The sequence below is a fragment of the Melanotaenia boesemani genome, chromosome 24 (genome assembly GCF_017639745.1).
Source record: "Melanotaenia boesemani isolate fMelBoe1 chromosome 24, fMelBoe1.pri, whole genome shotgun sequence".
Lineage (NCBI taxonomy): Eukaryota > Metazoa > Chordata > Actinopteri > Atheriniformes > Melanotaeniidae > Melanotaenia > Melanotaenia boesemani.
The window spans coordinates 15,668,811-15,693,426 of record NC_055705.1 but is presented as its reverse complement, the minus strand read 5'-3'; the positions used below and the strand labels follow the sequence as shown (position 1 = coordinate 15,693,426).

Here is a 24,616-nt window from a genome sequence, read left to right as displayed (position 1 = left end):
CATTGACATTATAAAAAAACAAATGTCCCAGTATAGTATTGCTTTGACTTTTGGTTTTGACAAAGAAAGAAAGAAAGAGCACTGAGCCATTTCATCCTGAATGTTACGACTTAAACGTGCAAAATCTGGAAATAATTTAACTTATACAGTACTTTGATTAATTTGAGTCCACAACTTAGTGTTAGTTTGGTGGTTTAATTAGAGTGATTTTAAGTGACAAACCAGCAATCCCTGAATGCAAGTGTGGGGTTTGTGTCACTTTTCTCTTACAGTATATATGCGATTTATTCTGAATAGATTCAAGCCACAACAATACTCAAATGTGATTCATTGCATTGTTTTAATCAAACCTTTAAAGTGTTTCTGAAAATCCTAATATAGAAAACAGGAGGAACAAGTTTGCATTGCCACAAGTTTTATAAAAGTGTATGAAACAAACCTAAAAAATGTGAGTCTGTAACTTAGGCAGTGATTGAACTGGCATGCTGTCACCTTGCCACTGGTCACAGATGTGTGACGGGTCTAGCCCAGGGATGGGCAAAGGCAAGGACAACAGTCCTGCAGGTTTTGGATATCTCCTGTTGTAGCACACCTAAATCAGATTAATGGGTCAACATATTTGTTGATGAGTCCTCTTTTATTTGAATGAGGTGTGTTGCAGGGAAGCAGGGAAACATCTAAAACTTACTGGACTTGAGGACCGGAGTTGCCCATCCCTGGTTTAGCCCTTTTTTTCTGGGTGCTCCAATCGGCAATTTCAGGTCGTCAGCCAGCAGCAATCACTAATCACCGGGTCCATCTGAAGCTTTTAATTTCTCATGAGGCGTTACTTATTTACTTTATAATAATGTTGTTTGTGAAGTATTATAATATGAAGAGAAGTATCACAAATCATATTTTGGCAAAAATGGGTATTATTACATTAAAACTTCATATAAACCATAGCAGTCAACAGCTGGTATTTGGGAACAGTTTAGAGTTTAACAAATATAAATTTCCTGATGTATTTTGAAAAGAAATAGACTAACAAATAATCTTAACTTCATATTGAGGCAATAAATAATGGAGAAAAATAACTAAATTATTTCCCTGATTGGCCTTTATAATGACCACTGATGACCAGCAGAATTAGATTAGAGCTCATCTGTTTTGGTCTTGTTTAGCAGAACTAAAGTACTTTTCATAAGCTCTCACTCGGTAACTTATGAATGTAAAGGCTAGAGCTAACTTATTAGAGCAGAAGCACACACATTCAGACAACCTCCACAGGTTTTATTTCAAGTTATAAAAGATGTTCCTGGGCTTCACAAATTTAACTACATCTGCATTGAACAGACTTTGCTCAGGAGGCAGTGCAGCAGCCCAGATGCTTGGATTTTTATTACTCTACAAGGCCGTACAGTATCACATTTTATGTACTTCTAAATATTGCATTGATTTATTATGAAATTTTAAATGGATGTTAATCTGGAGCTAGAAACTTATATCATTTAAGTCCTGAGAGCGTCTGACAGAAAAAGTAGTTACTGGTGGAAACACTTTCAGGGTGGGGTTGATTTGAGAAACTGGATAATATTATCTAACCTTTCAGTTAATTGAATCAGATCAGTATGTAAAAGTTTTGGTTTAATCCTCCAAACATTAATTTAGTGTAATAGAGTGCAACTTCCAAAACGTCTATTCACTGTTTTGATTCTTTAGTAAATCCTGAGCAAATTTCCATCACAGCTGCATTAGTTTTCAAAAGATAATAATAAGATTTTATTAATTTTTCATTAGACTGAATCTCACGAGGCTGAATATAAGTGCTGTTAATTTAGGTTTCATTTAAAGAAGCAGTACAACCAACTTTATAATTAGCTTGTGACTTATTTTAGGTGGGGCCGCTATGATTTACTATTTGAAACTGCATTAAAATAGTTTTTAATGAAATAAAGCATCTGCATTTTTCTATTTAAATGATATTTAAATTATATACTGCTCGAGTGTTTCCTGGAAAATGTATAAGTCATGTATTCATGCACCAGAACAGTAAAGAAAACACTGTCCTTACAATAGCTGATTTCATACAAAAAGTGGAATAAGTAACAAAAGCATTATTAAACAAGGAAGTAGTGATTGTTCTAAATGTAGCTAATTTGGAGAGAAAAGAAAACGCTATGGCAGATAATGATGTCTTCATGCTTACCAGCTTCATGGCTTCACAGCGTTTTTGTCTATTGGGATGGATTCACCGATGGCTGGCAGGCATTACCTCTTGGTCCACAGTTTGGCACATGGGTCACGGTCAGAGTTAAACTAAAATAAATGGATGGATGTCGAAAAGCAGCATGAACTACTTGCATCGTCCGTCCACGTGGCTTGAATGTTTTTGGTCATTTAAAAGTCCGAACTGGTCCCTGGTTTGGATATATCTTGATTTCAGAGGTTAGTCTCATCCCAGGTTGGGTCGTTCATGTTCTTCAGAACTCTCCTGACGATCCTCTCCAGCTCTTTTCTCGCTCGCTGTTCTTCCTCCAGGGTCCTCTTTATCCTCTTGTTGTCCTGAATAAAAGAGTGGAAGGACCAGAGAAGAATTTAAGTCAAAGAAAGCAGAAGTGACAATATCGAAGAAGTGCTGTACTTGCTATTATAATAAACTCAATGTGTTGTCACCATATTTTGACATCTTCATATGTGTTAAACTTTCATCAGTTTGCAAATTCCCACATTGCGTTTCCTTGGTTACAAGTATGTTTTTCATGGACACTTTTGAAGTCAGGTGATGTTGTAATTGTCTTCACAGAACTGGGAAAATGATACAGGCACCAACTCAATGACATTTCAGTGCATCCTGGTCCTCAAGGCCTGTTGTCCTGGAGGTTTTACAAGTTTCCCTGCTGCAACGCACATGATTCAGGCTTATGCAGAGCTTGATGTCAAGTTCTGCATGAGACTGCTAATTACCCATTTATTTGAGTCAGGTGTGTTGGAGCAGGGAAACTTCTAAAACCTCCTGGACAACGGCCCTCAAGAATCATGACTCCATGTCTGTAGCTCATCACTTTCAAGAGTTCTTCACACCTCAAAATATCTTTCCTACTTAAGACTGAGGTTTAACCATCATCTCCAATCTGCAGCTACTGTAAAAACATGTTATTATTAGCAGACATTGTCTTACGAATGACTTTCTTTTCTAAATTATATAAAACATCAGCCTCCTTCCTGTAGAATGTCTAAATACCCTTAAAAATAATGAGTGTGTGGGTTTTTTAACCTAATTTCAAACCTTTAAAAAGATATTTAGCAGAAAACTGATGACAGCAAGAACATTTTTTTTGTAAAAAAAAAAAAAAAAAGAAGTAAACTTGCCTGTTTGAGCTCCTGGACTTCATCTTTGAGACTGTATACAGTGTCCACCAGACTTCTGCACGAACAAAACAACTCATCGTTACTTTAACAAGTCATTTTAAACTGTTAATCTATATTTTACTGTCATCAACTTGCATATTCATCATCACCTTGGCTTTATTAAAACATGTGTTTGTATTTTGCTTCACTCACACTAAACCAAAAAGCAGGATTAACTTAATAAATCCACCTCTGCATATAGAGAACAGACGTCATCAATGAACAGTATTGTGGAAGTATTTGCCGTTTTGGATCTACCTGCAGTGTTTTCTGCATTGGTTCAGCTCTAGTCTTTTTAATCTCCATCTTATTCAAGATTTCTGATGAGCATCTTATATGCACAGTACATTTTTACTTGTGGTTTGGATATAAGGACAGTTTGGGCTTTATGTGAGGAGGAGTAACGGTGGCTGCATTTACAAAGTGTCTGCTGGATGATCAGGATAATGAGAGAGCAGATGAGGTGAAACACCTGTGAAATCATGTAGAAAGGGTTACAGGCTACAGATGCAATAAGTACGTGATTTTAAATGCAGCGGTACCGATCTGCTTACACTCATGTGCAGATGAGAACATCACTTTCCTCCGCCAGTGTTGTTCCGTCACACAATCACTCACAACATTCAGAACTGCTCATCTTTTCAGTTTCAGAGTAGATCTGCCATCAGATCCAGTAAAATTCTTTGTATATTTTATTGTTCTTGTAATAAATTAATATCCTTTTGATTGACATTTTTGACTGGTTTCATATTTTTACTTTTTTTTTTTTTTTGCTTAAACAAGATGTTCATAATGAATTAATCCTGTATATTTCTACATATGTCTTTTCCTTTTACGACATAAGTTATCAAAAATGAACAGATAATATATTTGATTTTGAAATCAAAATGTCAGAAAAATAATTAACATATAAACATATTTTCAGCTTGATGAGTATGCATCGTAACGACTCTTCACAGCTCTTGCAAACTTATCATGGTAAGGATGCTTCTTTCCAGCGTGTTTTAGACACGTTTTTAACAGTTTACTTGTGAGAAACCTGAAAGTTTAAGCATGAAAAGTAGCCAGGTGCCCCCAAAATGGCAGAGAAAGCTGCTGTGTCACCACATGTGCATTCTTTATAGGCTGCAGAAGACTTAAAATTTTCTACATCCTCTGTTTTAGCAAAACATAATTTGTATGCAATGAAGATAAGTTATGCTTTCACAAAAAAAAAAATTCTCACCGTTCCTCCACTACAGTCTGCCCATTGCTCCGAGTTTCCTCAACAATAATCTTTTCCTCTTCTGGGAACAACATTTGAACATCCTTCCTGCTGGAGCCTGAAAAAACGATTGCAACGTTAATAGTTGTTTCCCAAAAAAAAAAATTCCATTTCATTTGGGAAACATAAATGAAAAGAGAAAACTTGCAAACTAAAAGTAAGCAAACACCTTTATGCTCTCAGAGGAGTCTAAATACATTTGTCAGAGTTACATGGCTAGAAAAGGCTGACAACATTCTTTAGCCATAAATCAGGTGTGTCTTCTGTCCCCCATGTATTGCAGTGTCTTATTTTCTTATTTTTCCACAAAGCATCAAATTAAAAACCAATATAAAGTCCTGGAAATGGCAGTAAGCACATCTATTTCAATGAGGAAAACAGTACGCAAAAGACACTATGTATGCATCATGTAATATTTAATTAAGTCATTTTCACTAAGAAAAAAAATACTTCTCTAAATTGAGAAGTGTTTGTGCTATTGTTCCTCTTATGTAATATCAAATTGGAAAGTTTCTAATTCTAAACCAAACTATAAATAAATCATGAAAATATCAGAAGAAAGCTTAGTGTAAAAACCTGGCATTAAATTAGATGTCTTTGTACACTTTTGGTGGTACAGCTGTACACTTAACTGGCTAATGTGTTCACCAACCACAGTCAGCTTGCTTTGTTTGCATGCAGTCAAACACCCACTTAGCCATTAAAACACAGAGACATGTGCTTACTGAAGCTTACTGAATACGATCATGCCTGGCACAAAAGATTAACAACAAAGCACTCAAAAGCAGACAGACATACAACAACAAATGAAAGGGTTGAAGTGACATACCAATTTACATACACACACATCTGTCACTAAGAGTAAACTAATTGGTTGCCTACATATTATTGGGTTGCAACACCAATATCTTACGAGAAAACGAGGCAGTTCTGTGACTATGGGAACTCCAGATACTGTCATAATCCGAGTCTTCTGACTGGTCAGAACATGGCAGGTTGCCAGGGATACCTGCCACAGTAAGCCCGGTGTCAGCCAGCACGTGGTTGTGCATGAGGTCAGTTCCTTGCCAGGCTTTACAGTGTTGTAAGGTACAGGTGTACAGGTGTTGGGGTAGTATAGATCACACACAAAATATGACAATAATGACAATGCAAGGATAAATAAATAATAAAAAAAAAGGTTTGTGTAGGATAAATCATTGGAAATAGAGGATAATAAAAGGAAGACACAAATAGAAGGGATGATGATGATAAAATCAATACGGTTTAGAAATAAGACAATAATTTGAGGTTGAGGAAAGCAGATAAATGGTAGTAAGACATAAAAAGAGAGAAGAGAGAAAAACACTGTTAGTGAAGAAAGCAGAAGAAACAGTGATTTGCAATAAGACAAACAGTAGCTGTGAGTTGAAGCATATGTGACAGAAGAGCTTGGGGGCTTATTGTGTTCAAACTCACTTGAGTTGAGAGTCTGTCGTGTCTTGGCACTGGTACAATATGCCTCAATCACTTTCAGTATCTGAGCGTCCTCCTCCAAAGCTGCTGTACCTGACACGAGGAGAAGACATGGGTATGAACGGATAAAGGGAAGTAAAATTCTCACCCAAATATTGGAGACTTGCAGCCACCCACTAGTAAATAAAATCTACGGTTGTCTACAAGACTGAATAAAGAACGTAACTATAACAGATTCGTTTTAAGAAAGAACAAAGATGCATGGGTAATTTCACAAGGTTTCTACAACAAGTAAAACAAAATGTGATACCACTGTTTAACCGTGTTTGTCTAAGAATAATCAGTTGATTATTTTTCATTAGCTTAAACTAGTTTTGATGATGCTTCTATGGGCTGTTTGCTGCTCACCGTCTTTAATGTTCTGTAACACAAACTCAATTCATGACATTTTTTTCCTTTTAATTTGTTAATACTTTATTCTAACGTTCATATTTATGACATTACACCTCATCCTTTTTGATATAACCAAGCAGGAAATAGTTTAAAGAGTATATTTCTCAACACCTATGGTAAAGATTACACAAGCAGTTGTAATTTATGGATCATTATGCAAAATCTTTGTACAGTTTTGTAAAAACCTGACAAAAGAATTTTAAAGTTACATGATTATTTTATTAAAATTATGTTTTTATCAGCATCTAACTACTTTGAGTTGTTGTCCTTGTACACATGAGAATAGCCATACTACTGCCATAAAAGGCAAGGACAAAGAGTATTGTTGAGAAGACAAGGAAAATTGGTAGGTTTGCACATTACTGCTTCTTTTTAAAGTGTTTGAGTCAGTTCCAAATGCTCAAAGTCACAGGGTTGCAGGATTTTTGGGCCCTTTGCTTATTTACAATTGATCAAAAGAAGTATTTTGACTAAACAAGCATAAATTGCTGAGTTTGTCTTCCTTGTCACAATCCCATACCCCCTCCATCTTCTCTCAATTCACACAGATGACAATGTTGAGAACTCAGTGGGTAAAGTGCAAACAAAATATTTTGAAAGACTAGATTCGACCACAAAGACATTTCAGATCCTGCATGCTGCAGGTTGCATGCCAAGACGCCCAATGTAACAACACAGGACATCATGTATATTTGCTGGGGTGTCACAGTGTTTTTCACTGTGGATTTGCTGCGTTCAAGGACCTAAAAGCTTCTTTCTCCACTGACTACTCTGATACAACGGAGGGGGGAGTTTTATTTAATTCGATAATATATTTCTCGTTGTTGACCAGGTGGTCAGTAAGGTCAGATTGTTTTGGGCTTTTTTAACTAATACTGTCACTTGTTTTGGACGTTTTTTCACAGATCTGGTATCTTCTTTCTAATTTCTTACACCACGATGGGTAGATGGCAGTTGAGATGATTGCTTCCTTTAACTTAACCACTACATGTTAGAAAATGTTACACAATGATACTATAAAGTTTATCAAGGATAGCTTTTTTCTTCTTTTTACAATAATGTTTTTCTTTCTCTTTGAACTGTGTTGTACTTACTCTTTCTGACAGTGAAGTCTTCCTCTGAAGGCTTCCTCTCAGGCTTCCTCTTCGGGAGCAGCTTCTTCATGTTCTTAGGACTTTTATTCATGTCCTTTAAAAGATGAAATACAGAGGAATAAAAATTACTTTCAGCATAAATATATGAACACAGATATTTGCTCACATTCTCTGACAAAATAATTTGTATAAGTGAAGGTATTTCAAGTATTAATCATTTTAAGAGGTCAGTGTTCAGCACCTCTTTGAAGCAGAGAGCAGCAGCGGGTCGGAGAGGAGGAGCAGGGCGAAGGCAGCTCTGGCTCCAGGGTTTGGGGGTGCTTGGTGGCTCCAGGGGCCCCCACATAGGACTGCTACTGTGGCCAATCCCATAAGAAGAGGCATGAGGCAGGGTGTGGTAAGTGTTTCCACTGCTCCCCCCACGAGATTCTGAGTGTCTGGATGGAGTGATGGGGTGGGAGGGCAGCTGAGAAGTAAAGGGCAAAGAAGGTAGAACAAAAGAGAAGTGAGACTGATGAAAGTCAACCAACAGGTTAATAGAAATATTCTCTTACAACAGATGGAGGCTTACTGTGTGGCAGACGGACTGAGGCTTGTGCAAGTGTGTGTGAGCAAGCGGTGTGGTGTGTGTGTGTTTGGTGAGAAGGTCTAGCCAGTCTTGTAGATCGCGCTGAGTGTTACAAGCTACCTGTATCCGTTCACAATGGCTTCCTGCAGAAAACATCATTAAAATTATTCACAAATACAAAGTTTTTTCAGCTTCTTTTCTATTGTTTTAACTGACCACATACATGCCAGCTATTACAGTATCAGAAATTTAGGGAAGAAACCACAAAGTAAACAGAAGTGTGCTCGACAGTAAATTGATCATGATTGCACCATCAGGTAATTGGTGTAGAGTAGTTAACATAATGAGAGGTTATATAAATGAGTACAGGTGGGGAAAAAAAAGTCAGTGATGGCTCACCAGATATCTCAAAAGCGTTCCGCAAGTTTTCTCCATCTTCAATTCTAGAGATGAGCATTCCTGTTAATGGCATCCTCCCCTACAGATACGCAGAAGCACAGTGTTGGTTCTGACTGCTCACAAGTATGTGCTGTGCTGTTCAAAAGCTTAAACAACTTAAGAATATCTGCTTAAGAATGTTATTTATAATAATAGTACAAGTGTTGTTAGTAAGGTAAAAGGCTGTGTATTGCAGATATACCTGGTAGATGAATCCACTCATTCTCAGACTGGCAGACAGCAGGAGCAGAGTGTGAGGGAAGAGGACTAGGTGGCGTTCATTTGACTCCTGAAATTAAAATAATTTGAAAAAAAAAGCTTTTATACTAAACTAAAAAAAATGTTGTTCATGTGGTTTAGTCACTAGCTCAGATCAAAACAACGCAAACAAACATAAATCAAGTTATTAGAAACTTAATTTAGACTCATTTATGATGAAGAAAGTATTCAAAGTCAGAGTGTACTTTGTGATAAGTACCTGGCAATTCTGTGTGTGAACTGTGACCTGGGACATGTGGAGAACTGGGCCAAGAGTTTTGATGTCATCTCCCTCCCAGTTTCTGATTGGTTCTGTTAAAATCTGCAGCTCCAGGTCTTTCTTCTTCCTCACCTCCTGACACTGAGCCTAAAGAACAAATAAAAGCAACACAAGGGCATAGATGTACTGACGAAAAGTGCTATGACTGATATTACTGAAAGCAGCAATAGAAAAACACAGAATTAATGAAGGTATATGAGCTTAAGTAATAAAATAAAAATATTAGCTGACTGTATATTACGCACATTAGATTAATCTTATAGATGAATGTGTAACTTACTGCAAGGTCTTTAAAGGCTGCCATTACAGCATGGAGGTCAGCTCTGTCAGGGTGTTGCTCCTATAAAACATGAATATAGTAAACATTACAACACAAGGAAAAAAATATATTTGTCTTCTATCATTATACTTGTTCAAAAGAAATAAAAAAAGTACTGAAGTTATTATAAGTCGTAATAACTTAAGTACTAAAGAATGATCTAAACAGATTCATGCTCACTTCCATATGTCTGTCCAGTTCTTTCAGCAGTGCAGGGTATCTCTCCAGTCTGGTGAAGGGTTTACTCAAACTAGTGGTCAGTGCCAAGATCCCTGGACTCGATGCCCCTTTTGACGCCATGTACTCCCCCAACTCCTCACTACCATACACATCACAATACACACCAAATAAGCATGCTTTTGCTTTGTGAGTTTGTTTCATGCACACTGTATTTTTCAGGCTATACCTGTGTTGTGTGAGTACATTAACAGCAGATGGATGATTGGAGCAGTACGCCACATAGATGATCTTCATCTGGGGCATCAAGTTTAAAAAAAAACCTCCAATCCTCTGCTGGTTCTCAGGGAGTCTACATAAATGACAATCAAAATATTACATTAAACATGGGCAGTAATTATCAAAGCTATTTTTACAATAATTTTCAATCCCTTGCTGCCCTGTGCTGCACTAAACACTGGCTGCAAGACTTTACTTGACCACTAGATGTCTCTGTTGCTATATGTGCCCATGAGGTGTACAACACCTTGAACTTCTCTGTTTTTAAGTGAAGTGGGAGGATATCATTTTAGTTAAAGAGGATGCTAGCATGTATAGTTCAGGTTCTATTATCGATGGGAAGTTAGGTTGAAACCAAATTTAAAGTTTTGATAAATGTGTACAGTATGTATATGTGAAAACCAGTCCAAAACTAACATACTGAAATAAATATAAAGACAAATAAAATAAAGAAGGAAATGGCCAAGATAACTTCAAGTTTTGTTGGTTGTATCAGCTCATCCATTTACTTTACTATACTTACTCATTTATAACATTAATTTTCTCATACACTGAATTGCTAAAAAGGAAAAAAATCAATGTTTAGCCAAGTAGTGATGACAAAAAATGACTGTCTCTAAACGCTGCATTCCAACATATGTGCTACAATTAAAAACAGAATGTATACTGACTTGGTCTGGTCATCCAAAGACTGAACCAACATCTGTTGAAAGATTGAGATCTCCTCCAGATTTCCCTGAATATGGCTGATATCAATGCTGTTGAGTCTGTAAAACAGAAAAAAATAAGTAAGCAGGAATGTTAAGTTCATCATTCGCTGACTTCCATTTGGCCCTGCGATAGATTGGAGACCTATCCAGGCTGTATCCTGCCTTTCCCCTCTAATTGCTGGGATAAGTTCCAACTTTCCCATGACCCTGAACTGCAATAAGCAGTAAGAAATGGATGGATGGATGGATGGAACTTACATTTGTTGATTAACTCTGTAGTTAAAATAACATTTAACTTCTATTCAGACATTCTGCAGTGGTATTCAGTACATGTACCACTGTATAATAAAAAATACTGCCTTATTATTTCAATAAGAATGTGATGATTAATGAAATATATTTAGTATATGTGAAATATAGTATAGTCTATATTAATAAACTGCAATTCTGACAAGAGTTATATGCAAGATGCTACTCTAAGAGATCTGCTTGTGTGTGTGCTGCACTGTCTTTAAATTAAACCCTGCAGAATAGAAAGAAAAGTGTAAAAATAATTCACCTGTCTGTGGGGTGAAGTGAACGAAGGTATGAACCCAATAGACTCTGAAGCTCCCTCGAATATTCGCTCTCTGCTTCCAGGATGTTCTGCAGGACCTGACAAGAGACATCATACTTAGACATTTATAGTGCCTGCTGCCAGTGAGGGGTAGCAATGTAGAAACTGTAAAAAGATATGAGTAATGTATTATTTACCATACAAAAAAAAAAATCTCAAGAAAATTCATTTAAAAAAAGGATCCACAGGAGAAAATTTTCTAATACAAGAATTCAGTCCAGAGTTTTAATGAGAAGAAACAGATTACTAGCAGGTTAAAACGAGTCTATAAAGACTAAGCTCTCATTGGAAATGTAATTTTTAAATGACGCTAATGACGAGATTTATTGGACCCTTCGATACCTGTAATATTGGACTGAGCAGCTAAGACAGCACAAGCTAATTGGCTGATCTTCCTGTGAGATTAGAAAGCTCAAATGAATGAGGTTTCTAATAAAGAATTGTGCAATGTTAGACAAGTAATCGTGTCTCCTCTCGGGTCTGGTGGAAGTTGTGCTTGACAGTAGTTACAATCATACAGTAAGTATGCATTTCTTTAATTTAAAATCTTTCTAAGAGGACCGAGATGAGGCCAGCGCCGTTAAGAACATTCACAAACAGATAAAAACTCCCAAAGCCTGAATCTTCTAATTACACAGGCTTCTATCAAAACACTGTGAGGGTTATGTCCTTTTAAGGGGAAAAACACTCGTCTCGAAGATAAGTGCATTTGTGTCTGGGAACATCTTTGACTTCAGGCACTACCTGAGTGTGTGCATGTGCATCTGTCTGCGTACATGAGAAACTCAGATGCCCCAGCCGAAGATGGACTGTCTAGAGAGATGGTGACATCTTGCTGCATTATTAAAACCCTCACAAACACTCACACCAGAAGGAGACAACCCTGGAGCAAGGCTGCCCCAGAAACCACTGGGATGGAATAAATAACCTACATTAAATTTGCCGCACTCTGGCACACACACATGACACATGTAGGGGTGCCATGCAGAATCCACAAATGACTGCATGCCTAAACACACACATACACAGCCACAGGATCATTAATTAAATGTGTGCATGAAAAATGATTGATTGTGAAGGTCCACAAAAGCAGGCACACATGTGACAATCATCCATTATATCAGGTCACTCCACCAGTCTGATTTAATAGCTGTAGCAGAGGAGAGTTGATCTTTATGAAAACCATTTATTAAAAGTCTAAGCTATATTTAATTCTAACAAACTTAATATCAACCCTAAACTGATAGGAAAGGTGGAAGCGAGAACCTGTAGATATATTTCTCTTATCTTGACAAAGTTAAAACCCAATTTAATGTGTGAAAGCACTTCTTCAAACACAACTTTAATAAGATCAGGATGCTCACCACATTGTAGTACGTCTTACTGATGATGGTAGTGTCAAAGCCTTTTGGTGGACTTTTCAATGTCCCAGACTTTGGCTTGTCCCCTGTTTTGTCTATAAACAGAGAAATCTGAGAATTAATGGTCAAGAAGTAGAGTCAAAATTCTCACCAACAAACAATATAAAGGCAGAAAGTTTTAAATCATGGCTTTACAGTTTTCTTCTCTAAATGAAACGTCTACATGTTTTTAAATAAAAGCACAGAAAAAAAGCAAGTAGGATTACTAGCTTTATAAAAGAAAATTACAGTTCTGACCACACAAAAATAATCAATAGCGCACTGCTTTGTATTCTCTGTCTCGTCTTTGAAGAAAGATACCAACTCCTATCAAGCTGCATCCAATAATCAAAAGAACACAAAAATGTCTTTATCTGCATGAACATTTCCCAGCTGCAGGGCAGTGTTGTGGTCTTTACAGTATGTAGGACATCCACTGATTAAAAGTTAGAAAGCACTGACTCCAGAATGTCCTGTCCTTTTACTGTTTAGCTATTGTTATTACAGCACTGTATGGCCTGTAGTGGGTTTGCCATTATAGAAGTCATACATGTCAGTTAAAACTTGGACTTTGTAGACTTTATACTGTAAAGCTATAACAACATGCTATAATGACTACCTTAATGTACTTTTTTAAATTATTTGATGACTGGAGAGAAAAAAACCTACTACTCAAAAGTTAAATTACCCATATTAATATTCTTTCCAAACTGTCCCTTTTTATTTCTTTTAAGCAAACCATAGGAAAAACAATTCTCCTATAGCTCTTTATCCAAACACAGATAAGGATCCGTTTCAGGAGTATTTTCATGAGAAAACCCAGATAACAGACAAAGTCACTGCTGTTTATTTCATAAAAAAACACAGCTCTCATAGCCTTGTTATCTCCTATGTGAACCTGCTGCCTGACACATCAAACAACTCCAACTCCATGTAAGTTCACCATCTCATCGTCGTCGTTTTCTGCTGTGAGCTTTAAGTCAGGAAGTTCCTTTTCATGCAGCAGCTTTGGAACTTCCTGTCTTTGTGTCCCTGTGAAGCTTCCTGACTTCTCTACTCCAAAAGTAACACAACTCACCAAGCCAATCATATGAGCCACAAACAGACAACTCTTACGGTGAATAACAGCAGTAGCTGCAGAGCCATACATCTCATATTTCTTCTGGAAAAAAACATGAACTGCATTTCATGACATTAAAATGAATTAACTTTTGTAAATTCAGATATGTTGGAATTATTGCTGATTTAGAGGGTTATACAACCAAACTTATATAAAACCAATGCATTGTATCCATAGCTTTAGGGGATTAAGCCCTTGAATTAAATCCTGCCTTTCCTCTTTATTTGAAAAAGTCAAGCCAACTAAATCAAAACAAGATGACAAATGAGGGGAATTTTCCGATCCATGACGACAAATCAAATTAAATCTGCACAGTCTTTAGGAAATCATACTGCAGCTAAAAGAGGTCAAGATGTTATCGTCAGTCAAAACAGACTTGCAGGAAATCCGTTGGTAGAGTTTATCTGTCTGTGTAATTGGCTTTTCTAACTCCTTTAGAAAACAATCTCTCTCTGTTATGTTTGCTATAAAGCTATTTTTCTCTTCATTGTTTATTTTACTGTATTTTAACACAAAGCAAGCATAGAGAGAGCTTCTGTCTTGTAGTTCGGATCAGATGGAACAGCATGTTTTTATAAGTGAATGGGCCTGGCTTACCTGAAGGTGGTAAACAAAACAAAATAGCAAGTTACACATACTAAAAAAGGAGCTAATTCTCTTCTCTAGATACTATGCTGAAAAATAACAGTAACATTAAGGATGCACTACTTCTGCAGCAGTGAGAAGCAGCGCCTACCGCTTCCTTTAAGCTCCCGTACATAGTTACTGGGGAACCATCCAGTCTTGCCGTTCAGCGAGCCTTCCCACCAGCCCCCCTCCTCCTGCCTGCTAACGCTGATGATGTCACCCTTAAAAAAGGAGAGCTCATCCTCATTGGTCTGCTGGAAGGGAAAGCGCGCTTTGACCAGCAGCTGGCCACACCCACTGCCCTCCGACATATCCTGAGAAAGAGAAGAGTAAGAGGTGGAAACTTAAAAACGGTTGCATGTTAAACTTAGCTGCTGTGAACCCTTAAGTTGTGTGGTTGTGTCATCGTCATGGTGACTCACCAGGCTGCGGTACTGAGGCTGCAGCAGTTTTGAGGAGCGACTCTGAGTGTTCAGAGAGTCGAATGACTTGATCCTCAGAGTTGAGGAGTGCGGCACACACACTGTGTCTCCAGAAACCCCTAAATCTGTAGATACATAATGCTTCAATTAAATAATTATACAGTAATTTATGTCATCTAATGATAATGTAATATTAAAAATTTACAAACAGAACTACACAACTTTTAATAAAATTATTTGAATTCTTGATTATTATTGATAATGAACACAAAAGAAGAAGACAAAACAGACACAAATCCAACAAAATAACTGGATTTCAGCCTTAAACACAAGACTCTTACCTTCTGTAGCTTTGTTAAGAGCAACCAAGGAGTTCAGTACTTTGGAGAAGTTCAGTCCCTGCAGCAAGTCATTGACCTCGAAAGGCTTAAAGGAAAGTATACCACAGAGAGATGAAAGATCTTTTAGTGAACAACAATAATATATGTCATAAAGGACTTTGAGGCAAAGCATAGAAATAGAAATATTCACATTTATCATTTTTTATAACATCACATCAAGAACACACAGCTGTCTTTTCTAAAATGGCTCTGCTTTTATAATCCAAATCAAATGTTTGCACAAATTATCCCACAGACTTGTGGACATTAGATTAAAGATACCACAATTATGTGTTAACAAATAATAATGTAGAAGCAGTTACCTTAAAGTGCACTGCAACAATAACAGTGGTAATACATGTTTAAGAAAGTAATTGTCTGGTTTTAAGATCTCTTTCAACTTATTTTACTTGTTAAAAGCTTGAATCACTTATCACATTCACAATTTGAAGAACTGCAGTACATTAGCCTATAAAAGAAGAAACACAGATTGTAAAGGGGTTTTCCATCCTTGCAGTCTGGAGCAGGATTACGAAAAGTCTGAGCTGACCCCTGTAATCTCCCAATCACATATGTCCAGAGTCAAAAGCTCCAAATCTTGTGTACACCACACACAAACACACTGACCTTTAAATCCCATAGACATGAAGATGGAACTGTTTGAGGTATGAATGTCACTTTTACTTTATCAAAAATGAACTAAGATTTCAAAATTATTATTTACAGCCCAAGTTCTCAGTTTCTGCACACACTTGTTAAAACTACATTTTTCTGCAGTGTAGTCTAACTCTGAAGATTGCACTTAGGTTGATCTAAACTCACAGGTTAATTGGTGATCAGAGCACTGCTGTATAAAGCCAACAGTTCATATATAGTTTCAACTCTCCAGCTGACAATAACCCAGGATACAATGTGCAACTTCCTCTTCCCTCCCTCACAAGTGTTGAATCAGCATCCGCAAACATTTTAGGCATATGCTGCAACTTCCGGTAATATATATGAATAAACTCAATCAATACTGAAATCTGACACGATGAACTACATAAAGAATGTCAGCAGCCAAGAGAAACAGTCTCATTCCTTTCCAACAAAGAAAGACGAAAAAATACAAATCCTGTTTACAATACGTTAAGCAAAAGGAGCTGTTTTAATGAGAATTTAATTAAATCAAAATGAATGAAAATCTGTTCTTTTTTTTTATAGAATCTGATAAAAAAAAAAAAAAAACTCAGCATGCAACCTAACAGAAACTGTCTGACCAAATATTAAAAGTAATTATGTTCACTTTAAACATGCCCGTGTTGAAACAGTCACGCCTGCAGCTGTGAAAGGTAATTAGTAAATAAAGCACGCTCAAAATAAATGCATCTGATTGGTCAAACTACTTACTGGATTATAGGGTGCGTCTGATTAAATGTTACAGGGAGGGAACTCTAAATGCACAAAATCAATATCACCCCAACTAACTTCAGTTAATAGCAGAAGCCAGTTGTGTGGTTGTAAATGTTAACGGACTGATTGTGCAGCTCGTTATTCATGCTCCACTCATGCTGCCATTTTTCGTCCCCACTATAATCCTCCTCTGTTGGACACTCAGTCTGGCTTGTCCTCTGCCTGTCCGATGACTGTCTGGGAGAATTACTACAGACTGTTGGTAACAGAGACCTTGGCTTCAAGCGACATGGCTGACGTGCCTCTAATCAACCTGATTGGAAAATCCACTGGCTGCCTGGCAGACTGCATTACATCAGCCCACTTCCCTCCTCCTCCTCATTTCATCTTTTTATGTTCTCCGTTGCTCCTTTGGGATGCAAGATTTTTTTAAAAGCCCATCCTTCATGTCTCAATTCCTTTCCAAGTCCTGAGCAAATACCTTGTTATATGTCTCTCACAAGGACTCTGGTGTTGCATAATGTACTCTTTTCCATTATAAATCTATGGCTTTTTCCATGCAAAGATCAATACTGTGTGTTGATGAGCAGAGTCATTTTCTACATTATTCACTAGATCTCTGTTCTCCCTCACTGTGCGCCAGGTCACAACCTGGCATGACCCACTTAAATACAAACACAGACACATGCACAGATATGCTTCTGAACTGATAGTAATACAGAATCTTTAAAAGAACAACCTAAAACACAACAGACCTCTTGAACCTATAACACACCACATGCACCTTTAGTGAAAGGATTCTTTAGACAATTGCTGCATTAATGACAGACTCACACAACCCAGACTGTCCAAGAATTCTCTGGGCTGCGTTAATTGTCAACAAAAAACAAGTCTTAATTAATTGTTCATCAGTTCCACAAATTTAGTACTGGTGCCAAGTCAAATATTGTATCCATGCGAATCTCTGCCTCCTGTTTCCATAACTACGAATGAACCATAGTCAGCAAGACAGCAATGCTACCCAGTAAACTCAAATACACCATTTGGGAACAGCAAGACAGAAATAAACTCTCTATGGCCTATTTCAAATGTGTTACCAGCACATTTCTTTTACCATAACCTCATACAGGAATTGAGATGAAGCCAAATATATTGCACAGACGCAGTGATGCTATGTAATAAAGTAGATTAAATTAAAAATGTATTTAATTTAAACCCTACATTAAACTGTAAATGACAACATAAGCACAATATCAAAGTTTGAAATCAAAAATGTGAAACAATGTTCTGTAACATTTAAAAAATAGACCAAAAAAGTTCTATAATGCTGAAAAATAAGACAAAAAAGGTACAAAAAGAATCATCTATGTACATGCAGGGACAAGACTAAAAACCTATACTGAATAGCCATGATTTTGAGACTCCTAGGCGGCACGGCAGTTAGGTCACCTACAACTGTGTAAAAGAAATAACTGTATCCAGAAATGCAGGTTTAAACTCTGCAAGATCTGAAAATGCTGCCATCTTATGCCTTATTTTTAATGTTATTACTTTAATGTTGTAAAGTGTCCTTGGGGTCTTGAAAGGCAATGTGAAATAAAATGAATAATTATTATTATTATGATCTTCTCTATGCACAAGCTCAGTTAAGACAGAAAAAATGTAGTGTGATCTGACAAAATAATAATAATAATAATTCATTCATTTAGTCCACAGAGGGTCATGGGGGAGCTGGAGCCTATCCCAGCAATTAACAGGCGAGAGGCAGGGTACACCCTTCACACTTACTCTCAAGGAAAATTTAGACTGCCCTAACATGCATGTCTTTGAACGATGGGAGGAAGCCAGAGTACCCAGAAAGAACCCACACATACACAGTGAGAACATGCAAACTCCACACAGAAAGGTCACTGTTTGAACCTCCCCCAGCCGAGGTTCAAACCAGTTAACCACCACATCAATGTAGCCCCATATATCATTATTATATTAATTCCTTTTACAGAAATCAAGGACACGTTCTCTAGCGCTTCTTTAAAAAAAAAAAGGGAGAAGCGGGGCAAATGGGCCAATTACTAGAACATTATGTAAAAGTCAGCATCTGTGATGGTTTGGGGCTGCTATGTGCACATGTGTTAAGGCACCATAAATGCTTAACACTATAACATTTGAAGCAACATATGCTCTAAGCCTAGTATTGTGTTATTTCAACAAATGAAGATAAACAACATACTGCACATATCACAACAGCCTAAATCCCCGCTGAAAGAGTCCAAGAGCTGTAAAAGCCTGCCCACAGTGAGGACCTGATCCTCACTGAAAACATTGGGTGCATTATGAAATTAAAATAGTGAAAAAAAAAAAAAAAAGTCTTCTAATTCAAGGCAATATTTTGTTTTCGGTTACAGCAATTTCCCATACAGTTATTGTTGTTATAAGAATAGAGATGCTAACAGGGATATAAATGATCTTTTTCAGTTTCCTGTTGTTTTTTTTTTTTGTTTTGTTTTTTTTTTCCCTGGCATCAGATTCAAAAGCACCTGACATGATTACTTAAGTCATTAGATAAAAAATATAGCCGAAAAGCTCTAATTGTGTTTCTTTAGTATTGTGTGATTCGCACTAGCATTTGTTCGCCTTATCAAATCGAGGTAAACTGTGCACGTGCTGGTGGATTGTTTATAAAGGATTAGCTAAACAAAAATTTTTTTAATGAATTAACTGGACCACGATTAGTAAATATAAGGATATTTGTTTGATCTTGTTTCCCTCAATACGAATGAATATCATAAAACAATCGCAGTGTCACGTCTACCGAGTTCAGTACAGTGCAGGTGGATGTCTCGCGCTGCCAACTGGAGCGCAACAGCTTAAATACGTCACTAGTAAACCGTTGAAAATATAGGTTTTTTTAATGGGAGGGTTGGACGATACATGTGTTCATGGACGCTATGGACAATGTGTTTTCGAGTTACCCAACTGTTCAAATACACAACTAGATATACGTTAATGATGTACCGACTCACCTCCACAACGAAAGCCCCACAACCTTTAATAAACTCCGTAATGTTCCTCTGACACTCGTGGTCGCTCCTCGGTTCCTGGAAAAACTACAATGAAAAAAAAAATCAAATTTAATTACAACTATTTGTCTGAAGCATAAACTGACTCTTTAAGTAGAAGTGAAATAATATTCTGCTTGAAAACAGTCTTATCTCAGGCGATCCTGCTACTTGCCACTTTCTAGGATCAAGCAAGCTAATAACTCCTACTTCCGGTTTCAACTGTCAAGCTAAAACGAAAATTGAGCGCGCGTGTGCTTAGAATTACATTTTTCGTTTAAAAAAAAAAAAACTTTTTTTGACGTTTAACTGCCGCAAGGGATTGTGGAAAATAATTGTGTCAATATATGGTATTTTTATTTGTCGAGATAATTCTTGAAAGCATATCTTGTTTAAAAAGAGTCTTCTGTCCTTGAGTAGCTGGATAAACCGAGGGCCGGATGTGACGTAGACAGGTACATAATCCAGTGCGCGTGGTGTTCTGCAGGGAGATAAAGGCAGTGGCTGGAGGAGGGTGTTCAATCACATTTAAATTTTTAAAAATTCAAATTAACTCATGTTGAAAGCTCATGGAGCTTATAGTATCAGCACATAAAAAACAGCAAAGTAGCACACTGTTTTCCAAATTAACATGCATGTGCAGGTCATTTAAAGACCTAAAAATAAATAAAAGGATTTTAAAATAAACCCAAAAAAGATCAAATGCAAATTACAGCGTATGTAATCTTTAAAAAACATATTAAGATATATAATAATCTGGATTTTATTAAACAGAACTACTAAAACAGCCATACTTTTGCCAATCAATCAAAATATAGTGTTACAAATATTATCCATAACGGTTTCAAAACATTTAATAGGTTGTAAAGAGCTGAAAATGCACTAAAATGTTTGCTTTACATAGGAGATCATTTTACTGAAATCAACATGTTAATATAGGAGCCCTTCTTTGACATCATCATTACAACTCTCATCTATTGAACTTGGAAGTCCATGGATAGCTTCTGCCTGGATCTCACTGACTGTCGCTTGAATTTATTGCAGAATGCACGGTTCTTCCTTTTAGACCATGGCAGGAAATGGTCAGTTAGAAACTGCAGAGATTTTAAAGAGGTCATTTCAACACTCTCAGACACCCTAAAGGGGGTCTTCCTTCTCACTCCCCAAAACATGACTCTTCTTTTTCCCTATACTGCATGGAAACTGTGACTTCCTTAATAATGTGGAACAACCTCCCTAAGCAGTTTCCCTTAAATTAAGCTTACCTGGGGAAACTAATTACTAAACCCATCAGAAATTATTATCAGTGATCTAAACAAACAGAAGAAACAACACAAGCTAAATTTCCAGGAAAACTAAAACCCAAATAAACTGAAATCCTACATGCATAATAGTTTGGAACACAGTGCAGACACCCTCTGGTTATCTATAGGCCAAAACAAAGTATTATCATAGCTGAATATGCCATTGCAGTATTTTAAATAGTTGTAATGCAGTACTTCACTGGGATTATTAGAGTAATGTGCTTTTGGCAGGAAACAGGTCACATTTCCATATTACTTGTTGCATCTTTCTATTTTTATCCTTCCTCTGACAGATATAAAAATAAATACACATATTTTTTTCTATTAGACAACATTAAAGGTTAAACATAACCTATAACGCACTGGGGAGCTTTTACTTCACATAATGAAGATAACTGAACAACTCCAGATGTCTACTCTAAGAAATAAACATAAACAGAAGCATCACTGTTTTAGCAAATGAGAAGCACTGATGTCTCGTGAAACAATGGGCCCCTGGCTAATAATTAATTGTTACCATGCAGGTAAAATTTTTAATTGTCTCTCCACTGCGGTGACATGATGAAACATGATTTGTTATGTAATAATGCACAGACTGTTAATTATTTTAAACCTATTAAAGCTTGTTTTTTACATTCATATTGCAACTCTTTATAGTTATATTGTGCCCTACTTTCAGCTGTTGCATGCATGTTCTTATTCTGTCTCTATTTTTCAGTGTTTACTATTCAGAATTCCCATTTGTGCACCCAGCGTCTTCGTTTGCCTTGAATTTAAGCAATAACTTTAAATTTTTAGGTATTTTGGGCACATTTCTGTTTCAAATTAGCAACCACTTTTCATTTATTTATGCAATTTGCTTTCCTTTGTTGGCTTTTAATTGTTGGGTGGTCATTTGTTTTCCATCTTTTCAACGTGTCTCTTTTGATTGTTTTCTGTTTCTGTATTGGAAATTATAGTGCCAAAATAACAGCATGACTCTTGAAGTCCCTCAACATCTATCCATTACCATGAGAATAGTTTAGCAATATCAACATCTACAAGCAACTCTGCTCTCTTGATTGAACAAAAAAATACACATAAATTCAAATGTTACATCAAATTTCCTCAAATGCACCACATGTGTTTTACTTTTAAATTTTATAATAGTTTTTTATCATATTTGATAAACGTTTAATCTTCTTTTGGAGCTTAAACTCATCGGTGTTGTCTAATTTAATCAACTTGGGGAATGACCTTTGTAAATTAAGTAGTTTTTATGTGCTTTTTTTTATATTTAGCCCATATATTGGACATGTTGAATCCATGATTATGTTATTTTCTCTGCCATAGTCCCACCCCTCCATCCACTCACTTTGTCCACCGTCCCGGGTCTGAGTCGCTCCAGCAGCTTGCACAGCACCGCTCCATCCCGCAGAGACGCCTGGAGGAAAGCCTCTGGATCCGAGATGCTTTTCTTGGGAGACTCCAAGACCCCCAGCGTAATAAGCCACGTTACCGTCTGCTCGGCTGAATTCATGTTTGGATTTCAAAATGTCATAAAGCAGCAGCAGCTCTCGCTCCTCAGCCCTGTCCTACTTGAGGTTCATCCAAATTGAAGCAAGTCGCTCTGCAAACATTCCTCATACAAACATTACAATCAAACTGGCTCGATGCCCAGCCTGTTTCCCTACACAGAAGAAAAGAGGCGGAACAGGAGAAACGAGGCTGTTCCTTCCTCTAACAGCACCGCATTGTCCAGTTTTGCCCTCCCTCAGCCAGAGGATGTCGACATCACCTTGGGCTCGTGCACAGCTGTAGCGGTCGCTCCTGAGTCAAGCTGCTGCTGTGAGAAACGGCTTCCGTTGTTTGTTTACAAATCACAAGCTCGAGGCTCTTTACGCAAAGCTTTAAGTAGGAAAGCAGCTGAAATTAAATCACTTTAACCCTTTTGGTCCTCTATTGGCTGCTTTCTGCCTACAGCTCTGCACGTGGTAGATTTTTAATATGATTTTTTGTTCATTCTTGTATTATTTTATGAACGTTTGATTTTTTTTTGTCATTTCATGTTTGCTTGTATGAGATATAATGTTTAGGTTTCATTTTATTGTGTGTTTTCTTCTTATCAGATTGTTATCTTTCTTTAATTTTGATCATTTTATATGTCTTTGAAACCGTTATGTGTCTCTTCATGGTAATCTTGTGTTACATATACAATATTTCCCATATTATTTGACTTTTTTTGCATAATTTTTGTGATTATTTAACTTTTTTGGCATCTTTTTGTAGTCCTATGTAATCCTGTGTCTTATTTAATTAACAGCTGAGCAAAAAGGTCACTGAGACAATCCAGCCCTTAATAGCAGGGTGTGTGATACTGGCATGAAAAGACAGCACAACCATAGCCATGCTGGTGCAGTGTACAGGAATATCTGTACAGAATTAAACTGGAGGCCTATAAGTCAAAATAGGAAATACCTTCCAAAGCTGTGGCGAACAACCAAGATAAGATCTTCTGGGATCTTAACTTGATGGGACTGCTAGATACAGGAAAAATGGTAAAATCCAACAAACCAGACATTGTAGACATCGCAAATAACAACAACATCAGGTAAAAAGAACATGAGAAAAGTACCAAGGGCTCAAAGAAGAGGTAGAGAAAGCTTGGAAAGTGAAGGCAACAGCAGTGGCTGTGGTCATCAGAGCACCCTGGGCAGTAAAACCCACAATGGAGAAGTGCCTCCAACTCAGAAAAATATTAGTCATCCAAGTTCAGAAAAGTGCAAACCTAGGAACCGCTGCGCAGGACCCTTGCACTTTAGTAGAGGATCTGAGTCCCTGTTGACTAGTCCCATAACCTGTCCATGTTATTGTCTTTCTCTTTGTCTGCAGCTGTCATTATTATTTATTTATTTACACTCTACATCAATAAAAACAAACTAAATTGGAAATAAAAATTACCATAACCTCAAGTAATCTAAGTGAAGTCATATTAGAGGGTCTATAGGTGCAGTAAAGTTGTTTTATTTAATCACAAAAGTCATTGTAAAGGTTAAATCAGAAATAAATACTGCTTGAAGATAAAGAAAAAAATCTGCTGTGAAATTGTTTTTTTTTTTATTTTAATTTTGAAGGTAAACCGCAGTACTTCCGGTACATCCTCCTCTGTTTTCCGGGAGCTTGACGGCAGCGCACAGCCATTCCGTTGATAACTGACTGGCTTATGAAGAGAAATTTCATGTAACACTAAGATCGAATCAAGAAAACCTTTGCTGTAAAGTCTACTAGCTAATAACATTGGCGTAATTTAATTTTAACATAAAGATTAAACTCTTACAACACTTAAAGTATTATGGAGGATTTGTAAGGAGAAGCAGCTTTCTTGACTTAAATACTGATCAAAAGAGGTTGAAATTGTTGTAATGGCTCTAAAGTCACGTATTACTGATCAGAAAATGTCATCAGTGCACTTTAAATTCTTAAGGAATAAGGTTACTTTTCTCTGAACCTGGAATCCCGTGTTAAAGCTGTCCCTTTATATGACTCCTGACTTCATGAGACATCCTTAATGAATCTTTTGATGAGCTCCATCAAACTGCATACTATCGCCCTCTGTTGGACAGTTTGCTCAT

General features: G+C 37.0%; 1 protein-coding gene across 2 annotated transcripts; it reads right to left on the bottom strand.

The window, feature by feature from the left end:
• Window positions 1-1,692: 1,692 nt before the first annotated feature.
• On the bottom strand, window positions 1,693-22,788 carry arhgef7b (Rho guanine nucleotide exchange factor (GEF) 7b). 2 transcript variants are annotated; one of them, XM_041979133.1, is made up of 22 exons: window positions 22,360-22,788; window positions 19,666-19,749; window positions 15,212-15,296; window positions 14,871-14,995; window positions 14,558-14,762; window positions 12,666-12,757; window positions 11,245-11,339; window positions 10,647-10,742; window positions 9,926-10,048; window positions 9,700-9,838; window positions 9,481-9,540; window positions 9,141-9,287; window positions 8,865-8,951; window positions 8,624-8,702; window positions 8,228-8,367; window positions 7,898-8,122; window positions 7,657-7,750; window positions 6,113-6,202; window positions 5,568-5,726; window positions 4,616-4,712; window positions 3,352-3,406; window positions 1,693-2,544 (listed from the first exon to the last, which is right to left on the bottom strand). In XM_041979133.1, exons 1-22 carry the CDS (start codon window positions 22,522-22,524, stop codon window positions 2,422-2,424), a joined length of 2,565 nt encoding a protein of 854 aa, XP_041835067.1. In that variant the 5' UTR covers window positions 22,525-22,788; the 3' UTR covers window positions 1,693-2,421. The 2 variants fall into 2 exon arrangements, with proteins under 2 accessions (XP_041835067.1, XP_041835068.1); XM_041979134.1 differs by lacking the exon at window positions 5,568-5,726.
• Between the last annotated feature and the right edge of the window lie 1,828 nt (window positions 22,789-24,616).